The sequence below is a fragment of the Capra hircus genome, chromosome 1 (genome assembly GCF_001704415.2).
Source record: "Capra hircus breed San Clemente chromosome 1, ASM170441v1, whole genome shotgun sequence".
Taxonomy (NCBI): domain Eukaryota; kingdom Metazoa; phylum Chordata; class Mammalia; order Artiodactyla; family Bovidae; genus Capra; species Capra hircus.
Window position 1 is genome coordinate 157,139,578 of NC_030808.1, and position 20,288 is coordinate 157,159,865.

At 51.6% G+C, this 20,288-nt stretch overlaps 1 protein-coding gene across 1 annotated transcript in view; it reads left to right on the forward strand.

The window, feature by feature from the left end:
• KAT2B (lysine acetyltransferase 2B) overlaps positions 1–20,288 on the forward strand; it is a 99,593-nt gene that overhangs the window by 53,640 nt on the left and 25,665 nt on the right. Inside the window, 6 exon segments of the mRNA XM_018053238.1 lie at positions 2,547–2,738; positions 7,340–7,446; positions 11,702–11,827; positions 14,102–14,238; positions 16,604–16,812; positions 18,128–18,254. Of these exon segments, the coding sequence (XP_017908727.1) occupies positions 2,547–2,738; positions 7,340–7,446; positions 11,702–11,827; positions 14,102–14,238; positions 16,604–16,812; positions 18,128–18,254 (898 nt within the window).

A 20,288-nucleotide genomic window follows, 5' to 3' on the forward strand; every position in this document is an offset into this window, starting at 1 on the left:
TTCTTGCCTGGGGAATCCTGTGGATAGAAGAACCTGGCAGGCTGCAGTCCATGGGGTCACAAAGAGTCGGGCACGACGGAGCAGATGCATGTACATTAGGAGAATATAAGTCTGTTCTTTTTCGAGTCTTTTGCACTGTGGTTTGTCATAGGGTAGTTCACTGCGCCATACAGTAGGCCCTTGTTGGTGGAAAGTAGATTTAAAATTGATTAAAGCTAGCTGTCGCTCAGTCGCTCATCACGCCTAACTCTTTGTGACCCTGTGGACGGCAGCGCGCCAGGCTCCCCTGCCCTTCACCATCTGCCTTTTGCTCAGACTCGCGTCCATGGAGTTGGTGACTCCATCAGCCACCTTGCTCTCTGTTGTCCCCTCTCCTGCCTTCAATCCTTCCCAGAATCAGTCTCTTCAGGAAAACGAACGTGGTTACCAGAGAGAAACGGGGTGGGGGCGATGAACTGGAGTTTGGGGCTCGCAGACGCAGCTGCCGAGCGTGAAATAGACAAGCAAGGACTGACTGTGCAGCTCAGGGAGCACATCCAAGGCTTCGTGGTAATGGCCTGCAAGGGCGACGAGCCTGGAAAAGGGCCTCTGCGCGCACACGGAGTCCAAGGCTTTGTAATAATGGCCTGCAAGGGAGGGGAGCCTGGAAAGGGCCTCTGCCCGCACACGGAAAGCTGAATCGCTTTGCTGCGTGCCTGAAGCTAGCACAGCCTTGCAAACCAGCTATACTTCAGTTAAAATAGAAAAGGAAGATGTGTGTTCACTTGTCCGAGTGCCCAGCAGTTACACGTGGCTGGTGGCCACACGGCTATTCCGATTGTTGTACACTGTCAATACAGGCGCGCAGCAGCCTTGTCATCACAGAAGCCTTCATCGGATAGCACTTCTAAATCCTTAAATCCTTATATCTCCCACTGTACCACACTGGACACACTTTTATTAAGATTTACAGTCTTACGATTGCCAAGTCTCGTGGAGTTGATCTGATGGTTATGGTTTGTGATCACGTTTGTACTTTCATAATTCGCTCCCTGGGAGCTAGCCTGCCTTCAGCTCCAAGTATTCTAACTTCATTAAGTGGCCGTGGACTGACTTCCAGCAAAGACTGGCTTTGTAGGTGATGAATTTCTATATGATGCGCCTTATAAATTACAAGATAAACGCATCCTTTAGTTTTTTCTGCTACCAAGGTCACTGTTTCCAACGTGACAGGATATAAGACAGCACTCAAGATGCCCATCTGGGTCCTGTATCATAGGGTGACATTTGGGTGTGAACTGTTAGGGCAGGAGAGTTGAGAGGAACAGAGATAGGACCAGGGTTTTAAGGTTAATTTTGAATCTAGGTAGACAAATGAACACTGATGAAGGCTTCCTTCCCCAAAGATGAAACGGCCCCAGCCCATACACAGGGGAGCTGAAATAATTCAGAGTAACATAAAGAATAAGTCAGAAAGCCTGAGTAAGTGAACATTGCTCCACTCTTTATTGAGGACTGACAGTCATCGAGGCTCCTCCAGCCATCTGGGTGTGTGGGACTCGGCTGCTCACCTGAAAGGGCGCCAGAAAGGGGTCCCCGGCGGGGCAGAGGGTTCCATCCAGGGGAGAGGGGTCCCCTGCAGGGCAGAGGGTTCTATCTGGGGAGAGGGGTCCCTGTGGGGCAGAGGGTCCTATCTGGGAAAGGGGTCCCTGTTGGGGCAGAGGGTTCTATCTGGGGGGAGAGGCCCCTGGTGGGGCAGAGGGTTCTGTCTGGAGAGGGGCCCCTGGTGGGGCAGAGGGTTCTGTCTGGGGAGAGGGGTCCTCCCCCTGAAGAGGGGGAGCTGGGTCTTCCTCCGAGGAGCAGGACTTGGGCACTGAAGCCCGGTCCCTCCTTGGTCTCCGGTGTCCGCTGGGCCCCCCTGCCCCAACTGCTGGGAATTTCAGGCCTTGCATCTCTGGGAGGGCCTGGAGCAGGTGGTGGCGGATGAATGTTCGTTTTCCAGCTTCTCGGCTGACGCGGCGTCCTGAATCTGCCCTGCATCAGCCCTGTGCCCCGCTCTGTGCTCAGGCGTCAGGAAAGGTCCTGGGACTTTTGGGGCCCGGCACCCCTCCAGCCCCACGCGACAATGAGAAGCAGTTTTGACTTTGAGTCACTGAACACCTAGGCGACAGATGGTGGAAGCTTATCACTTCCTGCGTTTTGACTGAGTTTTGAGCAGTTGTGGAGATCTTTATCTTCCCACTGAAGCTGTTGGGGTGTGAGTGCTGTGTAGGCATTTTAAAGAAGCTTTTAAGTTTTATTCAGAGGGTTCATTGGGGGAGTTCTCCTCCTCCAAACGGGACATCCTCTGTTCCCTCGAATCCACCCTCCTGTTGAAAGGGTGCTGCAGACTGGAGTGGTTCTCTAGAGCTGGGCCCTAGGGCTCTGGCCGGGTGAGCCAGCATCTGACCCACTGATGGCGCGTCCGCAGCCTGGTCTCCCGCCGAGGGCGACGGTGTCGAGCAGCGTCCTAGGTGTTGCTTGTGGCGGGGCTCACAGGCGCTGATGCTGTGGTCTCCCCCGTGCAGGTGGCTGTGTTACTGCAACGTCCCCCAGTTCTGCGACAGCCTGCCGCGGTACGAGACGGCCCAGGTGTTTGGGAGGACGCTGCTGCGCTCTGTCTTCACTGTGATGCGGCGGCAGCTGCTGGAGCAGGCGAGGCAGGAGAAGGACAAGCTGCCGCCGGAGAAGCGGACTCTGATCCTCACGCACTTCCCGAAGTAAGGGAGTGCTCCTGTGGGCCTCTGCTCCTCACGCACTTCCCGAAGTAAGGGAGTGCTCCTGCGGGCCTCTGCTCCTCACGCACTTCCCGAAGTAAGGGAGTGCTCCTGCGGGCCTCTGCTCCTCACGCACTTCCCGAAGTAAGGCAGTGCCCCTGCGGGCCTCTGCTCCTCACGCACTTCCCGAAGTAAGAGAGTGCTCCTGCGGGCCTCTGCTCCTTACGCACTTCCCGAAGTAAGGGAGTGCTTCTGCGGGTCTCTGCTCTGTGCCACGCTTGAGATGGACGGACGCACACCGGAGCCTCAGGGGCAGAGCTGGGTTGGGGGCAGGACCCCCATCCTCACAGCCCCTTGGGAGCCTTGTGGGCATTCCCAGCCCACCTGAGATGAGCTTGACTTTGGGTTGACTGCTGCCTTGGCGTGTCTCACCCTTCCCGAGTCTCAGGACACAGGCCGGGGCTGTGTGTGGGGCTCCAGCTCCAGGGTGCTCCAGGGCAGTGCGGACGCTGCAGAAGTGGCCTCCAGGTGGGGGCAGGAGAGCCCGGGGCTGTTTCTGGCACCCAGTTCCCCAGCACTTCCTGACGGGTCATCCCTGTCTCAGCTGGAATGAACTGGACTCCGAGGGAGGGAGCCGGCCTGGGGTAGACAGGTCTCTGGCAGGAGGATCTTCACGCCTCTGTACTCAGCTTCCTGGGCACACACGTGCCCTTGGCCCCTTGCTGCTTGAACCTGCTAGACGTCCAGCATGTAAAGACTCACTTAAATGTTTTCCAAATGTAGGAAATAGGTCAGAGGGGTAGAAAGGTACAGTGGACACCACTGAGCTTGGAGATGGGTTCGCAGTGTGAAGAATGCAGACTTTAGCCTAAGTGGCTGGTGGCTGAGGGTGCAGGTGACGACGCATCAGAGCTGTGACAGCGGGGGCGGAAGCTGTCATTTGAACAGGCTTTCTAGGTCTGGAGAGTTCTGCCACGGACGGCTGTGAGGTGGAGAGCAGTTTAGGAGAGGTGCTGTTATGTTCCTGGAACAAAGATGGATGGAAGCCTGTTTTATCTGAAAAGCTAGATTTTTATGATGCTACTGTTTCTGGGTTCCCCAGCTTGTGTCTCAGGAAAGATGATCATTTTAATTTTTAAAGATGTTAGGTCCAAAACAACAACAAAAATGATTTTCTGACGGAAACGGACTGAACAGTCTGTTTTTGCAGTTGAGCATGAATCTCCAGTGTTAGGTAGAGGATAATTCTCACGAGCTTTAGCTGCACATGAGTCCTAGTGACCTGATTTGCAGCATTTCCTGAGGACAGCCAGCATCCAGGATGAGGCAGGGCCCGAACACTTGGTGTCCTGCAAGGAGGAAGGTCCAGAAAGACTTCAACAGCAGCCCGGGCGTTGTCCCTAAACAGGTTAGGAACTCTGGGATGCTCGTGTATTTCCGTGGCTGCCTCTTAACTGGTCTGAGTTCTTTCCTTAGCAGTTAAAGTAGTTTCCTTGTTTCTGTTACATCTGCCTCATAAGCCATGTTTCGTGTGTTCAGATTATAGTTGTCGTCTGCCTCTAGCCAAGGGACAGAGGACCCCTCCCTCATCACACCTTTTCTGGTGCTTAAAGAGAAATCTTACTTATCTTGCACAGTAGCAGGGTTTTCCCGTAGCAAGCTCATTTTCCTTCTTGCAGATATCTGCTGATGACAGTGTTCTCTTCCTTCAGCCCGGAGCTCTGGCATGCTTCTGCTGGTCAGCTGAGGAGACCGAGGCCGCTTTCTTTCCTTCTCTGTTACTAATGGTAGGGTGAGGCTTCCACCCACTTCTCCTCCTCAGTCCCTTTCCATTGAATATGACAACATTGGAGGCTGTTAGGGATTTATAGCTGCAGACTCGGCAGCCAGAGGTGCTGTGTGGAGCCAGGGCCCGGCTCAGTCAGGCTGCAGATGCCGTGGGGCCCCCCTGCTTGTCAGGTGTGTCCTCAGGGCTTGCTTTCCTGCACTTCCTACGCACCCTTTCTTCCTCCTTTTTCTGGCTGTGCTGCTCGGCAGGCTGGATCCTGGTTCCCCAGCCGGGCGTTGAGCCCAGACCCCTGCAGGAGAAGCACAGCCCCGCCCCGTGCATCCGCAGCGGCTCCAGCCCTTCCTCCTGCTTGGCCTTCGTGTGTGCCGTCCCCTACATGCACCGAGTCACACAGGTGTCCTTTAAAACTTCAGTTTCTGCATTTCATTTCAAAAGTGATGAATGGGCATTTGGTGGAGATTTGATTCAGAGAGAACAAAGAGGCAAAGGGCCACTGTAGCCTACCACTGTCATCTACTTTTTGCGCTTTTGGACATTTCTATTTTTTTTCTCCATGTATGGTGTTCTTTTATTCTACAATTTTGTATCCTTTGTGTATATAATAAGCACTTTCTCATGACGTTGGATGAGACTTTTATTGTATTGAAATAATTATACATATGTATAACACACATATGACTATTTTCCTAAATTATTAATGGCATTCTTCTTTGGTAAGTCTCCATAGGGCTTCATGAAGTGTTCCTATTATGTAATTGCTCGTAAAGAAGGAGCCTGGGAAAGGAAAGGAAATTTGCTTCTGTGATGAAGGGCAGTCGGGAAGTCTTGAGGGCTGGGCGAGGTGACGGCAGGCTCTGCTGGGCCAGCGGAGGAGATGCATCTGGAACCTCCCCTGTCGTCAGCAAGGGCAAGCTGTGATCTCAGTAAGGATGCTGCTTCCTGTTGCTGTCAGCCTTTCTGTGTTAGGTGAGAAATATCCAAAAGTGTTCTGAGGCGTCAGTTAATGGTGGCGGGCTTGGCACAAGTGGCTCCTGCTGTTTCTTTAAACTGTATGTCCCATGGCTGAGTGCAGGATGGCGCTCGTGCGGTGCTTCCTGATTCTTAGATCTTCTGAGTGTGAGAGGCAAGTCAGAAGACCCTCAGGACTTTTCCCACCTGTCTTCACTGTCAAAACCCAGCCTCCCCCTGCCTTCTGCAGTCTTCCTGGGTTTGATTAATGAGGAGATTAGTGGTACTTTCCCTAACTGTGATGATGATGATGTTAATTTTACTCTAAGTCCTTAATCGGTGATCCAAACTTGGTAGGATTCACAATTCAAGTGTTAAGGTAACCTGACTCCTTTATAAAGGTTAACAGAACACACAGAATACGTATCTTAGCTTTGGGGTGGGGGCAGGTCCCCGGAGCAGATCCATTCATAAAGACTGTAAATAATCCTGCGTATGTTCAGGCCAGTTTTTTTGCTAAATGGATTAGGAACAATACTTTTTAAAGGGTTTTTGGATTTCAAAATTTCAGAGATGTTTAATCGCTAACCTTTTACCTCGATACAGTATAAACTTCTTGAAGGCAAGGCAAGGTTGTGTTCACTCTGTCCTCCAGGGCTTGGCCCGGCACCTGCGTGTGGCGGGCATTCAGTGTTGCTGAGCAAATGAAGGAGCAGTTTCTCAGCAGTCAGCACCAGCTGAGCATGGTCCTGGCCACCACCTCGTGCAGAAGTTGCTGTTGCTATTTCCATTCTATAAAAGGGGAACCGAGGAAGAGGAAAACTAAGAATTTGTCCCAAGGTCACGGAAATAATAAGTGGTGAGCTTGGTAGCTGGGTTTAGACCCTAAGCTCTTAGCCGTTATTCTATATTCCTCCATGAGAATGAATGTGCCCTGAAAAGAGGTTTGCAGGAAGACTTTCCAATACCAGAAGTATAGATTTGTGTTGGTATTTTAATCACAGTCTTTGCATCTTGGAGGGAACACAAGAGCTGTCCAGGGTGCTTCTCAGCGTCCGGCTGCTGGGCCTCTCTCGCGGCCTCCAGTTCAGTGAGCCTTGGTGAGGCTCAGGAGCTGCACTCTGACCAGGCTGTGCAGGTGGCCTCTGTGGGCCCAGAACTTGAGGCCTGCTTGCTTTATGACGTAACAGGAGATGTGACGGGGTAGTCGGTCTCGGCCCTGCAGGTTATTGGTTGTGGGCATTTGAACCAGTTATTGAGTCTGCCTGTGCCCTAAGTTACTTTCATCTGTGAAACGAGCACAGTGACGGATCCTGTCTCATCGGGTTATTCAGAAGAGCGAGTGAGTTAATATACGTTGATTGCTTAGAACAGTGTCCATCCTATAGTAAGAGCTATGTGTACATGTGTGTGATAAATAAAAATAAAATCTGTAACTCACTGTGTTGATGAGAAGATTCAATAAAACATTCTCAGAACAGTGTAGGCATGTGGCAAGGACTCAGTAAATACGAGCAGCTTTTGGGAGGGAAATGACGACGACGGCTCTGAGGGGAGACGAGCTCTCCTTCCAGGATTCTCCCAGGGGGACTTGGTGGAGTGCACTTCCACTGATGTAAGTCTCTGTGTGGTCCAGGTTGTATCTATTCATACCTACATGGAGCCCAAAGAGAGTACATTTGTAGAAATGCATTTCTGTTTGAATATACCAAGGCTGCCAGTTAAATCATCACGCGGGTCATAACTATTTCATGTTTCTGAACTGAGGATGAGATGCTAGCGTTGGGGTGGTTGCCATGGGTGCCCGGCACTTGTCCCCCTAGTAATGCATAACGTATCTCACTCTTGCCTTTATTCTTACGCCTAGGTTTCTGTCCATGTTAGAAGAAGAAGTTTATAGTCAAAACTCTCCCATCTGGGATCAGGATTTTCTCTCAGCTTCTTCCAGAACCAGCCAGCTTGGAATCCAAACAGGTGAAAAAAATAATTTTTTCTTTTTTACATAAATCAGAACACAACCAAGAAGTGTTTGTTGCCGTTTACTGTGCATTTGTTTGCATTTTTCATCAAGAAATTGAAGACTAGAGTCAGCAAAGAAAAGTAAACACTTTGGCAAACCTGGCATCGACATCTCTGTCCCCGGGGAGAGCAGGTGCAAGGCAAACAGCTAAGACTGCAGCAGGCGCTGCTCTGCCCCGAGATTTGCTCAGCCTGCCCTGCACAGCTGCGCGGAGGGCGACGCACCCGGCGCGCAGGCCTGCAGACAGACGTCGGCTGTTCAAAGACACAGTCTTGGTCACAGCCTGCCCTGCAGTCATGTCTCAGCCTGGCTTGTGGGTCTGGACGCCTGTTTTGAGCATCAGGCTGTTCTCGGGTAACGGTGGGCCTGAGTCTCAGGACGTGCAGTGCCCCGTGGGCTCAGGGCCTCAGTGGGTCTTTGGTGAGGATGTGTGACTTGAGGTCACACTGACTCTGGAGACGGGGTCTGAATTCCTGCCTTGATGCTCAGAAGCCTTGGAGGAGGTTGTCGGGCAGGCATTTCCGTGTGGCCTCGGGGAGAGGCAGAGCGCAGACGCCTTTGCGGTAGATCTGGTTCAGTGTGTCCCAGGGGCCCGAGAGCGCCGCCCCCTCAAAGCGCATTTCTTCTCCTCATTCTCGACACCTCCTCCGGTTTGTGTTTATATCCCGCAAAAGTCACCCCTAGTGTGTGGTCCTGTGGCTTCTGGTGAACCCCCGGCGCTGTGTCGCCCCGCGGCCGCGAGCCCCGCGCTGAGCTCGGCCCGGGCAGCCCCCTCTGGTCCGCCCCGCGGCCGCGAGCCCCGCGCTGAGCTCGGCCCAGGCAGCCCCCTCTGGTCCGCCCTTTGTTCGCGGAGCTGTGCTTTTCTAGAGCGCCACGCGAGTGGGATCACACTGCATGTAACTTTTGACTCTGGCTTCTTTCACTAAGCATACTGCACTGGAGAAGGTGATTAAAACATCATTTCATCTGGAGCCTGAGTTTGGATTGGAATATAATTAAATCCTACTCAAATACTTAGGGAATGAGGTATTTTGGTTTGCATCAAACCTTCTTTGTTTGGATTCTTGTTCCCAAAACCATGTCAAAGACACCTTTTGTGTTGTTTTTTCACCTTAGTCCGTAAAACATGACCTCACATTTCTCTGGTCCACAGTCCGCGGCCCTCCGGCGCCTTTCTGCGTGTGGACAGGGCTCCAGCCCCACATCAGCCCTTCCCGCGAGCTCCCCCGCACCGGCGCGCCGTGTCTGCCTCTGCCCCCGTGCTGGTCGCCTATCCATCTTTAACTCACCTGACTTTCAGACGACATCTCTCCCACAACCCTCTTCTAATTCTCGCCATGCCTTCCAGCAAGATCTGAGTCTCCTTTCTTCCAAACATTCATGGAACCTTGATAATATCCTGTCCCTGGTTCTTTAGCTTGGCTGCTCAGCAGCACCACCCATGGGATCTAAATGCCGCTGATGTTGGGGCTTCCCTGAGGGCCAGCGGCTCATGCTCCTCACTCCCTGCCAGAGGCCTGGCTTCCCTCCCCAGCCAGTGAACTAAATCGCACATGCCACCACGAAGAGTTTGCAGGCTGCAGCTAAAACCCCACAATCCAAATGCATAAATATTTTAAAAAAATGAAAAAAAGCCTACTGGTTCTGAGGCCCCTGCCAAGAGGCTGTGGCATAATTGACCAAGGGTGTGGCTTTCGGACGTTTGAGCTCCTGGAGTGTCTGATGGCATCAGCTGTCCTCAGCACTCACCACGCTGCCCAGCCCCTTTTTCGTGAGTGGGAGGCCTACCTGGTCAGACCCAGTTTATCCATGAGAATAGCTCACACTTCCAGTGAGTGCTGGCTGATGAGGTTTGCTTCGGGTCTTTAAGCTCTAGCTGGAACCAGGAGAAGTTGGTGTGGTTAACCCCTGTATATGGATGAGAGATGGGAGCTCAGAGAGGAGCAGACAGTGGCCCAAAAGCAGAGCCTCCCAAGTGACGGGACTGGGTTTCCCATCGCGTCTGATTCCTACTGCACTGCCCTGCGCGTACCTGCGTGCCTGGCAGACGCACAGGCAGACCCGTGCACAAGGAAAGAGGAATGATCAGGCGGGGACCCGGGGCTCCAGGCGGGTCTGGTTAGTTCCCTTCTGGAGGGATGGAGGGGGTGAGACTTCCCTGGCCCTCCTGCTCAGGACACCTCCTGGCCTGCCCTGCTCCCCGAGTCTCGCCCGTCACCGCACAGTGTGGAGACGGCGGTGTCTCTGCCCCGGGACGCCAGGCTCACCCCAGGAGCTCTGGCTGTCGCCTAGCTCAGCTGCGTCGCACTCGTCAGTGTTCCCTGCCGCCGTCGGAAGCCGGCTGACTTCTGCTCTGCTGTAATTGCAGTGTGTGCTCTGGGGGGAAAGAAGGGGTAATCTTCTCCTTAATTGGCATGTCTGCGCATCCAGGCGCCTGTGAGAAATGACAGGCACAGTGAGGGCTCTGAACTTGGGCAAGGCTCTCAGATGTCTCGTGAGTCACCAGAGCTGCCTCTGTGTGGAAGCGCTCCAGTGCCCTTTGAAGCCCAGGAGGCCTGTTTGCTGGAAGGGAAGGCCTGCAGCTTCTCATTCCTTCGTGTGTGCATCTGAGGGGGTCTCGCCTGTATATGGCTACTTTTATTTTCGACACTTACTGTGATGGCCCGTATGAGAAAAGCACATAAAGAGCGGATGTATGTGAATGTCTAACGGATCCACCTCGCTCTGTGCCTGAAGCTAACACACATTGGCGATCAGTATATTCCGACCCCTTACATGCCAGTTGCTCTTTAGTTAGGAGCGGTATGCCTGTGTCTCCGCAGCTCGTTTCGCTCATTTCACCACTCTTGGCTGCGGGGGCATCCCCTGTGGTCGCCCTGACACCGAGATGGCGTGCTCCGGGGCCTCTGTCTGCGCCATCAGACGAGGTCTGTGCGCCGTGTCACTGACGTCCGTGCTGCCGTCAGCCACGCGTGGGCAAACAACGTCCTACTTCCTACCTTGGCTTTTTCTTTTTTTTCTTTAAAGACAAAACAAAATGGTTTTGTTTGGAGACACTCTTGAACTTACGGAAGAGCAACAAAACCAGGACCAAGCAGCCCCTTGCTGTGTGTTTGCTGTTCCAGACTCACCGTTGCTAACGCTGGCCCTGTTGTGCTGGCATTCTGCGGCTTCTCTCTGTCTCTCTCCATGTACTAACGTGTGTGTGTGTACCTGTCTTCTGAACGGCCTGATGGTTACAAAGGTCATGCCCCTTTGCTGGCTTCAGCGGGGATCTCCTAAGAACAAGAGTGCTTTCATATTTAACCCCAGCAGAGTTATCACAGTGAGGAATTTCAGCCTTGATGCAGTATTATTCCTTAATCTGGGTACTGTTTTCCATCTTGCCTCTCATCTCAGCCACAGGGTTCATAGCCATTTTCTGTCACACCAGGAGGCATGGAATGTTGGCCTCTCCCATTATCGCTGGTGTGAAGTTTGTCACTGGATTGAGGTGGGGTTTTTGAGATTTCTCCATTGCAGTGTTAACTTTTCCACTTTGGTAATTAAAAAAAAAAAAAGGTACTTTTGTGGGGAGATGCTTTGGTGCTTCCCTAGTGGCTCAGATGGTAAAGCGTCTGTCTGCAGTGCAGGACACCCGGGTTTGATCCCTGGGTTGGGAAGATCCCCTGGAGAAGGAAATGGCAGCCTACTCCAGTATTCTTGCCTGGAAAATCCCGTGGACTGTGGAGTCCATGGGGCTGCAAAGAGTCGCACACGACTGAGCGACTTCACTTTCACTTTCACTTTTCACTTTGAGGCTATTCTATTTTTATCAAAATTACAGTCACAAGATTCGGGGTGTACAGATGGCTCTTCCCTGAATCAGTCACCATGTGCCGGCTGTTGCCTAACTGTCCCCTCTCCCCACCTTCCCTCATTGCTTCCTTATTTCTTCCCATTCTCCTGTAAGGAGAGCTCTACCTTCTCTCCATTACTTACTTGTTCATTTCTTATTGTATCACTTTGGACTCAGATGTCTTAATTTTATCCAGTGGGTTGTAACTACCCTTGTCTTTATTATCAAGCTCACACTGGCCACATGGCTTCTGTCTTAGAGATGACGTCTTCGGGTGCTGGGCAGGAATGGAATGCTCTCGCGTACACTTGGTTCATTACTACCCAAGAAAGACGGCATTTAATGCCTTCTCTTCCTTCTCCTGGGGGCAGTTATCAGTCCACCTCCTGTGGCCGGGACAGTTTCCTACAATTCGAGTTCCGCTTCCCTTGAGCAGCAGAACGGAGGGAGCACCAGCCCATCCTGTCGAGGCGCGTCCGGGCTTGAGGCAAACCCAGGTAAGCTCGGAGGGCGCCAGCAAGGGCTGTGATTCCCGAGAAGCTCCGTTATCTGAGGAGTGCCAAAGGGAGCCTTAAGTCAACTGCATACTGTGCGTGTCAAGGATCTTAACGGTTGGAACTCCCTCTGAGCTGCATTGGTTAGTTATTGCTGTGTAACAAACCAACTTGAAATGCAGAGTCTCAAACTGTGATCCTTTATCATCATAGCTCACTCATTCTGTGTGCTGCCTAGGAGGTGGCTGATAAGGCTCGACTCCGACAGGCTGTGCTCGCATAGTTCTCGTCCTCCTTTGAGGACCACTGGGTGTCTTTTCCTTTCCTTGGGGCAGAATGCGTCCTTACGATGATGGCAGAAGCACCAGAAAGCAGGCAGAAATGCAGTTTCCTGCAGCTTAAGCTTGTAGCTGGTGCACCGTGACGCCTGCCTTATTTTGTCATCGGAATCGAATCACGTGGTCAGACTCAGAGTCAAGGGGTGGGGAGACGGCCTTGACGCCTTTTGTAGGAAGAGCCGCAGAATCATATGGCAGAAGCTGGAGGCAGGAGGGGAAAGAATTTGGCCATGAATGTAATCTGCCACATGGGCAAAAAAATCCCTTAATGCTAGAGGTGTTTCGCAGTTATAGAATGTTCCAAAGGCTGCATTTGTGTCCACAGCCGTGACATCAGACACATCTTGGCACAAGCAAAGTTTGACACTGAGAAGTGTCATGAAATGGGGAGAGAACAGGGTTTTCTGTGAAGGACTAAGTGGGCAGCACTGGGGCCACTTCCAAGGGGGACGCTGCTGATCATTCTAGAAACTCTGCCGTTGAACTCTGATGTAGCCCAGGGTGCTTTCTTATTGCAGCACTCAGCAAGCTATCAAGTTTGGAGCATATTGGGTATAAGTCTCAGCTCCAAAATAAATAGTTCACACCATTATTCTGGTGGAATTGTGGGATTTGAAGCGTTGGTCAAATGAAGGAAAATATTCTCACTCACCTCCAATAACAACAACTAAAAAGTTATAAAAACACGAACTCAACAAAAGTTGTTTAGTAAGAAGCCTCATTTGGAAAAGCAACTTGTATGGACAAGATGCTTGACATTGCCCTGCTGCTGTTCAGCTCAAGATGGAGCAAATGCTGTATGGAGCCTGCTTACTGGAATTCACACCTGAGGAATGAATTAGATTTGAGCATTTAAAATTTAATTGTGAAAATAAGTAAATTATGACAGAACGGGAAGAAAAAGAAAAACCAGACATCATGCTAGTAGGACAGAAAGCAGCCAGGTAATCTAAGGAGTAGAGTGGGAGAGAGTTCTCCCTGCTTTCGCCTGGCCTTTCCCAGCTTGTGATACATTGTGACATCCTGGGAATGAATGTGCCTACTTCCAAGGCCAGGGCCCTGCTCACTTTGTGAGGCGTCATTTTAAGGCAAAAAAGGATTATGAGAGATCATGAGGGTCAGTTTATAATGACAAAAATTAAATTCACCAGCAAAGTGAAACAGTTCATGGGTGTATTTCCAGCATATGTAGACACACACACACATATACAACATACACTGTACATACAACCCATATACACTGTACAACATACACATACATGCACATATATGAAAGACTTTCCAGAACTACAAGGAGAAACGATCCACCAGAAGTTGAACACTTGAAGAAACATCTCTGATTAATTCATAGATCAAGCAAACAACACTATCAGAAGATGCTTAGTTTACAAACAGTTGGTCAAGTTTTAGGTCATAACTCGCGTTTCAAGCAATTTTGGCCTTTGTTATCATAAGAACCATATTCTTCTGACCACAAAGGGACAATTAATCTCCAACATGGAGATTAACAGCCAGTGGTAATTAGACTCAGCCTTCAGTGTGCACATGAAGAGGCTGCGCTTTAATAGCTCACATGTCAAGTTGGAACCTTAGTGTAGAGAGCGGTTGCTCTTCAGAATGGTGGGCACTTGGGGGACTGTGGGCCAGCAGCTAAGACTCTGTGTCCCAGTGCAGGGGGCAGAGATTCACTCCCTGCTCAAGGAAATCCCACATGCTGCCCAGCCAATAAAGAAAGAAAGTGGGAAAAAAAAGAATGGTGGGCAGTTCCTGTGGAAAGAGTTACCTCCTCTTTCCCGCCTTCTGCCGCGCCGCTTCTCCCTGGTACAGGGAGGGTTGATGTCCACACCTTTCAGTGATATTAGAAAATCGGTTGGATTAGTCGGCACGTGCTTTGTGTTTGAAATAACCCATCGTTTGCCCTTTTGTTTTGGTCATCAAGGAGAAAAGAGGAAAATGAGCGACTCCCATGTTTTGGAGGAGACCAAGAAGCCCCGGGTGCTGGGCGACATCCCACCGGAGCTGATCCGCGAGGCCATGTCCGCCATCACAGACCCCGCGGCGACGCTGGCGCCGGAGGTCAGCAGGGGGCGCGCGAGCCGCCCGGGGTGGGCCCCGTGGCTCCGCAGCCGCTCGCGCTGTCGGGGGTGGGGCGGAGTTGCCGGATGCTCAGGGCTGAGAGGCGGGCAGGCGGATGAGAGGTTCATTCTGCTGATGACGGCCATGTCGTGGGGAAACATAATCTCCACCATTGAAGGCATTCCTCCTGCTTCAACTTTTTATCTTGAAAAATTTAAACCCTCATGAATGTTGCAAACATTCCGTGGTAATGACCCAGAGGCTCTTTATTTAGACTCACAAACGGCTTGCATGCCACGCTCACTATCCCTCTGTCTCCCTCTCCTGTGACCCTGTGGAGCCATTTCAGAGTTAGATACAGATGTTGTAACGCTTCACCCCTTACTGTTTTTTGCACATGTCTCTGAAGACTGAGACTATTCATTTGCATTCCCACAGTGTAGTTATCACTACCAGAAACTTCAGCTGGATTACAGTATTATCTAATGTGTGGATAGGCAGTCTACAGCCTGGGCACCAAATCCTGTCCACTTCTGGTTTTATAAATAGAGTTTTATCGAAGTACGTCCACAAAGCCGAAGATATTTGTCACCTGGCCCTTTCTCAAAAAGTTTGCTTAGAGTCATATTCAGTTCAGTTCAGTTCAGTTCAGTCGCTCAGTCGTGTCCGACTCTTTGCGACCCCATGAATCGCAGCACGCCAGGCCTCCCTGTCCATCACCAACTCCCCGAGTTCACTCAGACTCATGTCCATCGAGTCCGTGATGTTACTCTTGGCCTAATGTACAGCCCATATCCAGATTGCCCATCTGCCCTAATTCTGTTGTTTATGGTATCTATTCCTGTTGTTGGAGGACCAGTCTGGGGTCACGTGTTGCATTTAATTCTGATCTCTTCAGCTCGTTAATCTGTTTAGTTTATTCCAGAGCAGTTTCCCAGCCCTCTGTTGGCCTTGTGTGGCAGCGCCATTGTTGCAGAGCCCTGCTTTGGCATAAGGGCCCTGTATATGTGTGTGTTCACTGATGATTAGATTCAAGTAAAGCCTTTGGGGCAAAAGGGCTGCTGTCATCTCCTGTCTTATCCAGGGGCAAAGCAGTCTTAGATGTTTCTGACAGCTTCCAGGAAATGAAGAAATAAGATGATTTTTCAAAACATCTGTAACAATTTTTTTTAGAACGGCTCTGCTGGGTGAAGGTATCCACGTTTAATTTGTCGTGTTTCCTTAGAGATTTATTTTGTGCAGTTGAGGATAATTCACAGGATTGGAATGCTGTTAAGAGAGCGATCTCCTTGTAAAGTTGCCCTTTCCATTTCCTTTTGGGTGTCCAGTCCTTCGGGCCTTCTGTGTACATGTCTTTCGGGGATTTAGTGCCTCCACAGAGTAGTTTTGCTCAGTTTGTTTCAGCTGTGAAGTGTGGATGTCGTCACACATTTCACGATTTGTTGGGTGGATCTAGTAGTGTCCTGAAGCTGCCTTGTACTGGTATGCACAAGGCAACTGCTAAGTTTTCAGGAGTTTTAGGAGATGGTCCTTAGATGTGTTGGCCACAGTGGCAGACGGGCCTCCAGCATCAGCCATAGGCCAGTGAAGCGGGCAGTGCCAGCAGCTGGCCCTTCTGCCTTGGGGGTCTGTTTGTTGAACACTGACCTGCACCCCACTGCGTGGGTTAAATAGGATGGGGCGCAGGGTGCTGATAGGAGGTTGTACTGCCAGCTTGGTTGAGAGTGGTCAACACGACTCCTTTGCAAAGAAGCCTCTCTTCCTCCGAAAGAGAGGTGCTGGTAGTATAGACGTGACTACACTCACGGGCCTGCAGGGAGAATTGGGGTCTGGGATCCCAAGGGTGCTCAGCCAGACGGGATTCCCAAAACCAAGGACTGGCTGGCTGCAGCTCACAGGACAGACGCAGGCTGCCTCCCCCATTAAATCAAGTCCTCGGGTGCTCTGCCCTGCCCACATGTGTCTGCGTGGTCCCTCCGCGTTCTCCCCACCGCGGTGTCCGCATGCTCCCGGCCACGTTCTCCCCGCTGTGGAGTCCGCATGGTCCCAGCCGTGTTCACCCCGCCGCGGAGTCCGCAGCTGCCGCAGAGGCCTCCTGACTTGCAGGTCCAAACATGAGTTGTTTGGCCCTTCAGAGAAAGTCTGGTGACTCCTGGTCTGTACCACGTCTCCATGGACACGTGGGAGGCTCTGGTCTGGCAAAACGCTCTGCCTAGCTGCCTTTTCATGGCTTGTGTGTTACCGGTTGGGACCCCGAAACCCAGGAATGCGTATCTCACTGGCACACGGAGGAGGGGCGCTGCTGTGAGCTGTCCCTTCCGTCTTTGCGAGGCGCCCTGTGTGACCCCTTGTCTCCTCCTCCCAGACCAGCTTTCTGTCGGCACACTCGGCCAGGGACGAGGCGGCCAGGCTGGAGGAGCGCAGGGGTGTGATCGAGTTCCACGTGGTGGGCAACTCCCTGAGCCAGAAGCCCAACAAGAAGGTGCTCATGTGGCTGGTGGGGCTGCAGAACGTGTTCTCGCACCAGCTGCCGCGTATGCCCAAGGAGTACATCACCCGGCTCGTCTTCGACCCGTGAGTCGTGCCCGGCTCTGCTTTCCACTTTCCTGATTTGTTTTGTAAAATGCATTCTTTTTTTTAAGATTTTTTTTTTTTTTTTACTTAAAAAATTATTTATTTTTAATTGAAGGATAATTGCTTTACAAAATTGTGTCTGGTTCACGTTAACAGCCTTGAAGCGCTTTTTCTTGATGTGGACCATTTTAAAGTCTCTTTTGAATTTTTTGCAATATCATTTCTGTCCTATGTTTTGGTTTTTTTCATCCTGAGGCACGTGTAATCTCAGCTCCCTGGTCAGGAATCAAATGGGGGTTTGACCCCACCCTCTGTGTTGAAAGGTCAGGTCTTCACTGGGCCATCAGGGACTTCACTCTCCTCTGTAAAGCAGAGAGGAACCGCTCGGGTAGTGAAAGTCAGGCACAGTCACCCACCGCGTCATGCTGCCACTCGTCAGCTGCGCGGGCAGAGCGACGTCCCTACCGTGGCCGCGGCCACAGGCGCGCAGACGAGTTTCCCAGCAGCTGACCAGCTTCTGTTACTGAGGCTCCTGCTTCAAGCTGCCGGCGGCGCCCTGTGCTTCGGTCACTGCATCAGTGGAGGGACATACAAACCTTGAGAGGATGTCCCAGTTTTCTCATAGTCAGAGACTCTGATTTTGGCATCTTAAGTAGGTTCAGTTCTTGCCTGAGTCTGTAAGCCCTGGCAAGATTACTGTGCTGTTAGGTTAACTTTGATCATCATTGCATTAAAAAAAGGGAAAAGACAGGAAAGGAAGCTTCCGTAATTGAATGCATTTTAACATATAGAGCCCAGTTGCCCATGTGGACTGTGGCCCACGCCCATGACTGTTCAGAGTGACGTTTTAGGCAGAAGGCCTGATGGAATTCTGGAAGGCAGGTTTTAGCAAATCGTGCAGATGGATTGTGTTTTCATTTCCTTATAGCTTCTGTGGTATTTCTGAGTGAGAGTGAACTCTTCAGAAACGTGTGCCCATGTCCCTGGCTTTTGCTCCCCCTGGGCTCGCGGGCATCGGACATGACCCTGTTTCACCACCTGTCAGCGCCTGTCCACAGGCTCTGTTCTTCGTCTAGGGGCTCAGGCCCCTTCAGGTGGCTGGCGCTTGTCCTCATGAACACTCCGGGGATGTCTTGGGAGGCAGGCTCACTCTAAGACATCCATTTACAGAATGTTCCAGTGAGATGGTGGCCAGACAGAGGCAGTTTCCACAGAAAAATAAGAAAGAACCCCCCTCCCTTCCAGTTTTCCTGATGTGTTAGTGAGGAACACCCCAAACAGGAGGTAAAACAGTGATGCAACCTTATTCTTCCAGGAAACACAAAACCCTTGCTTTAATTAAAGATGGCCGTGTCATTGGCGGTATCTGCTTCCGGATGTTTCCGTCCCAGGGCTTCACAGAGATTGTTTTCTGCGCGGTAACCTCTAATGAACAAGTCAAGGTAAGGCTCACCCAGCGTCTCAGAGGGGATGCAGGATGTGGTGCTTCGCACAGAAGCTGCCGAGCGCGGCGGGGCCTCCATGTCCAGAGAGTCCTGGGCTCTGAGGAGCAGCCTCTCGTTGCGTGTGTGTGTGTGTGTGTGTGTGTGTGTGTGTGTGTGTGTGTGTGTCTCTGAGGAGCAGCCTCTCGTTGCAAGTGTGTGTGTGTGTGTGTGTGTGTGACTCTGAGGAGCAGCCTCTCGTTGGCAAGTGTGTGTGTGTGTGACTCTGAGGAGCAGCCTCTCGTTGCAAGTGTGTGTGTGTGTGAGAGACTCTGAGGAGCAGCCTCTCATTGCAGGTGTGTGTGTGTGTGTGTGTGACTCTGAGGAGCAGCCTCTCATTGCAGGTGTGTGTGTGTGTGTGTGTGTGTGTGTGTGACTCTCTGAGGAGCATCCTCTCATTGCAAGTGTGTGTGTGTGTGTGACTCTGAGGAGCATCCTCTCGTTGCAAGTGTGTGTGTGTGTGTGTGTGTGTGACTCTCTGAGGAGCAGCCTCTCATTGCAGGTCTGCGTGTGTGTGTGTGTGTGTGACTCTCTGAGGAGCATCCTCTCATTGCAGGTGTGTGTGTGTGTGTGTGTGTGTGTGTGTGACTGTGACTCTGAGGAGCAGCCTCTCGTTGCAGGTGTGTGTGTGTGTGTGTGACTCTCTGAGGAGCAGCCTCTCATTGCAGGTGTGTGTGTGTGTGTGTGTGTGTGTGTGTGTGTGTGTGTGTGAGTGACTCTGAGGAGCAGCCTCTCGTTGCAAGTGTGTGTGTGTGTGTGTGTGTGTGTGATTCTCTGAGGAGCAGCCTCTCATTGCAAGTGTGTGTGTGTGTGTGTGTGTGTGTGTGTGTGAGTGACTCTCTGAGGAACACCCTCTCGTTGCAAGTGTGTGTGTGTGTGTGTGTGTGTGACTCTGAGGAGCATCCTCTCGTTGCAAGTGTGTGTGTGTGTGTGTGTGTGATTCTCTGAGGAGCAGCCTCTCATTGCAAGTGTGTGTGTGTGTGTGTGTGTGTGTGACTCTGAGGAGCATCCTCTCATTGCAAGTGTGTGTGTGTGTGTGTGTGTGTGGTGTGACTCTGAGAAGCATCCTCTCGTTGCAAGTGTGTGTGTGTGTGTGTGTGTGACTCTGAGGAGCAGCCTCTCATTGCACGTGTGTGTGTGTGTGTGTGTGTGTGTGTGTGTGTGTGTGTGTGACTCTCTGAGGAGCATCCTCTCATTGCAAGTGTGGTGTGTGTGACTCTGAGGAGCAGCCTCTCGTTGCAGGTGTGTGTGTGTGACTCTCTGTGGAGCAGCCTCTCATTGCAGGTGTGTGTGTGTGTGACTCTCTGAGGAGCATCCTCTCGTTGCAAGTGTGTGTGTGTGTGTGTGTGTGTGTGAGACTGAGGAGCATCCTCTCGTTGCAAGTGTGTGTGTGTGTGTGTGAGACTGAGGAGCATCCTCTCGTTGCAAGTGTGTGTGTGTGTGTGTGTGACTCTCTGAGGAGCATCCTCTCGTTGCAAGTGTGTGTGTGTGTGTGTGTGACTCTCTGAGGAGCATCCTCTCGTTGCAAGTGTGTGTGTGTGTGTGTGTGTGTGTGTAGGGCACACGCTTCCACACCCATAGTCATTCTCTACTGGGCTTTGTTGGACCTCAGAGCTGGGGCTGGGGACACCGGGCCGCACCAGGAGCAGCTCAGGTTTAGTTTGTGGCACGTAAAGAGGTGTCTGAACCTCTCGGTGGCGTTGGTGATTTCCACGTGTAGACGTGGCCACACATGCCTGGTCACGCAGCACCACCGGAAGGGGTGGGCTGCCGTGTAGGTTAGGGAAAGAACTGAGGTGGCTCAGACCTCAGGACAGTTCCTTAGGACCTTGTGCCAGAAGTGGGGAGGCAAGGACTAAAGAAATGCTGTTGGGGAATTCATGAAAAATTTGAATAAATGTATGACTAAGTTTCAGAAATACTCAGGGAAGGTTTGGAACGTGGTCTTTTGGGGAGTGTGAGTGTGTGAGCGACTGATCTGTGTGAGTGTGTGTG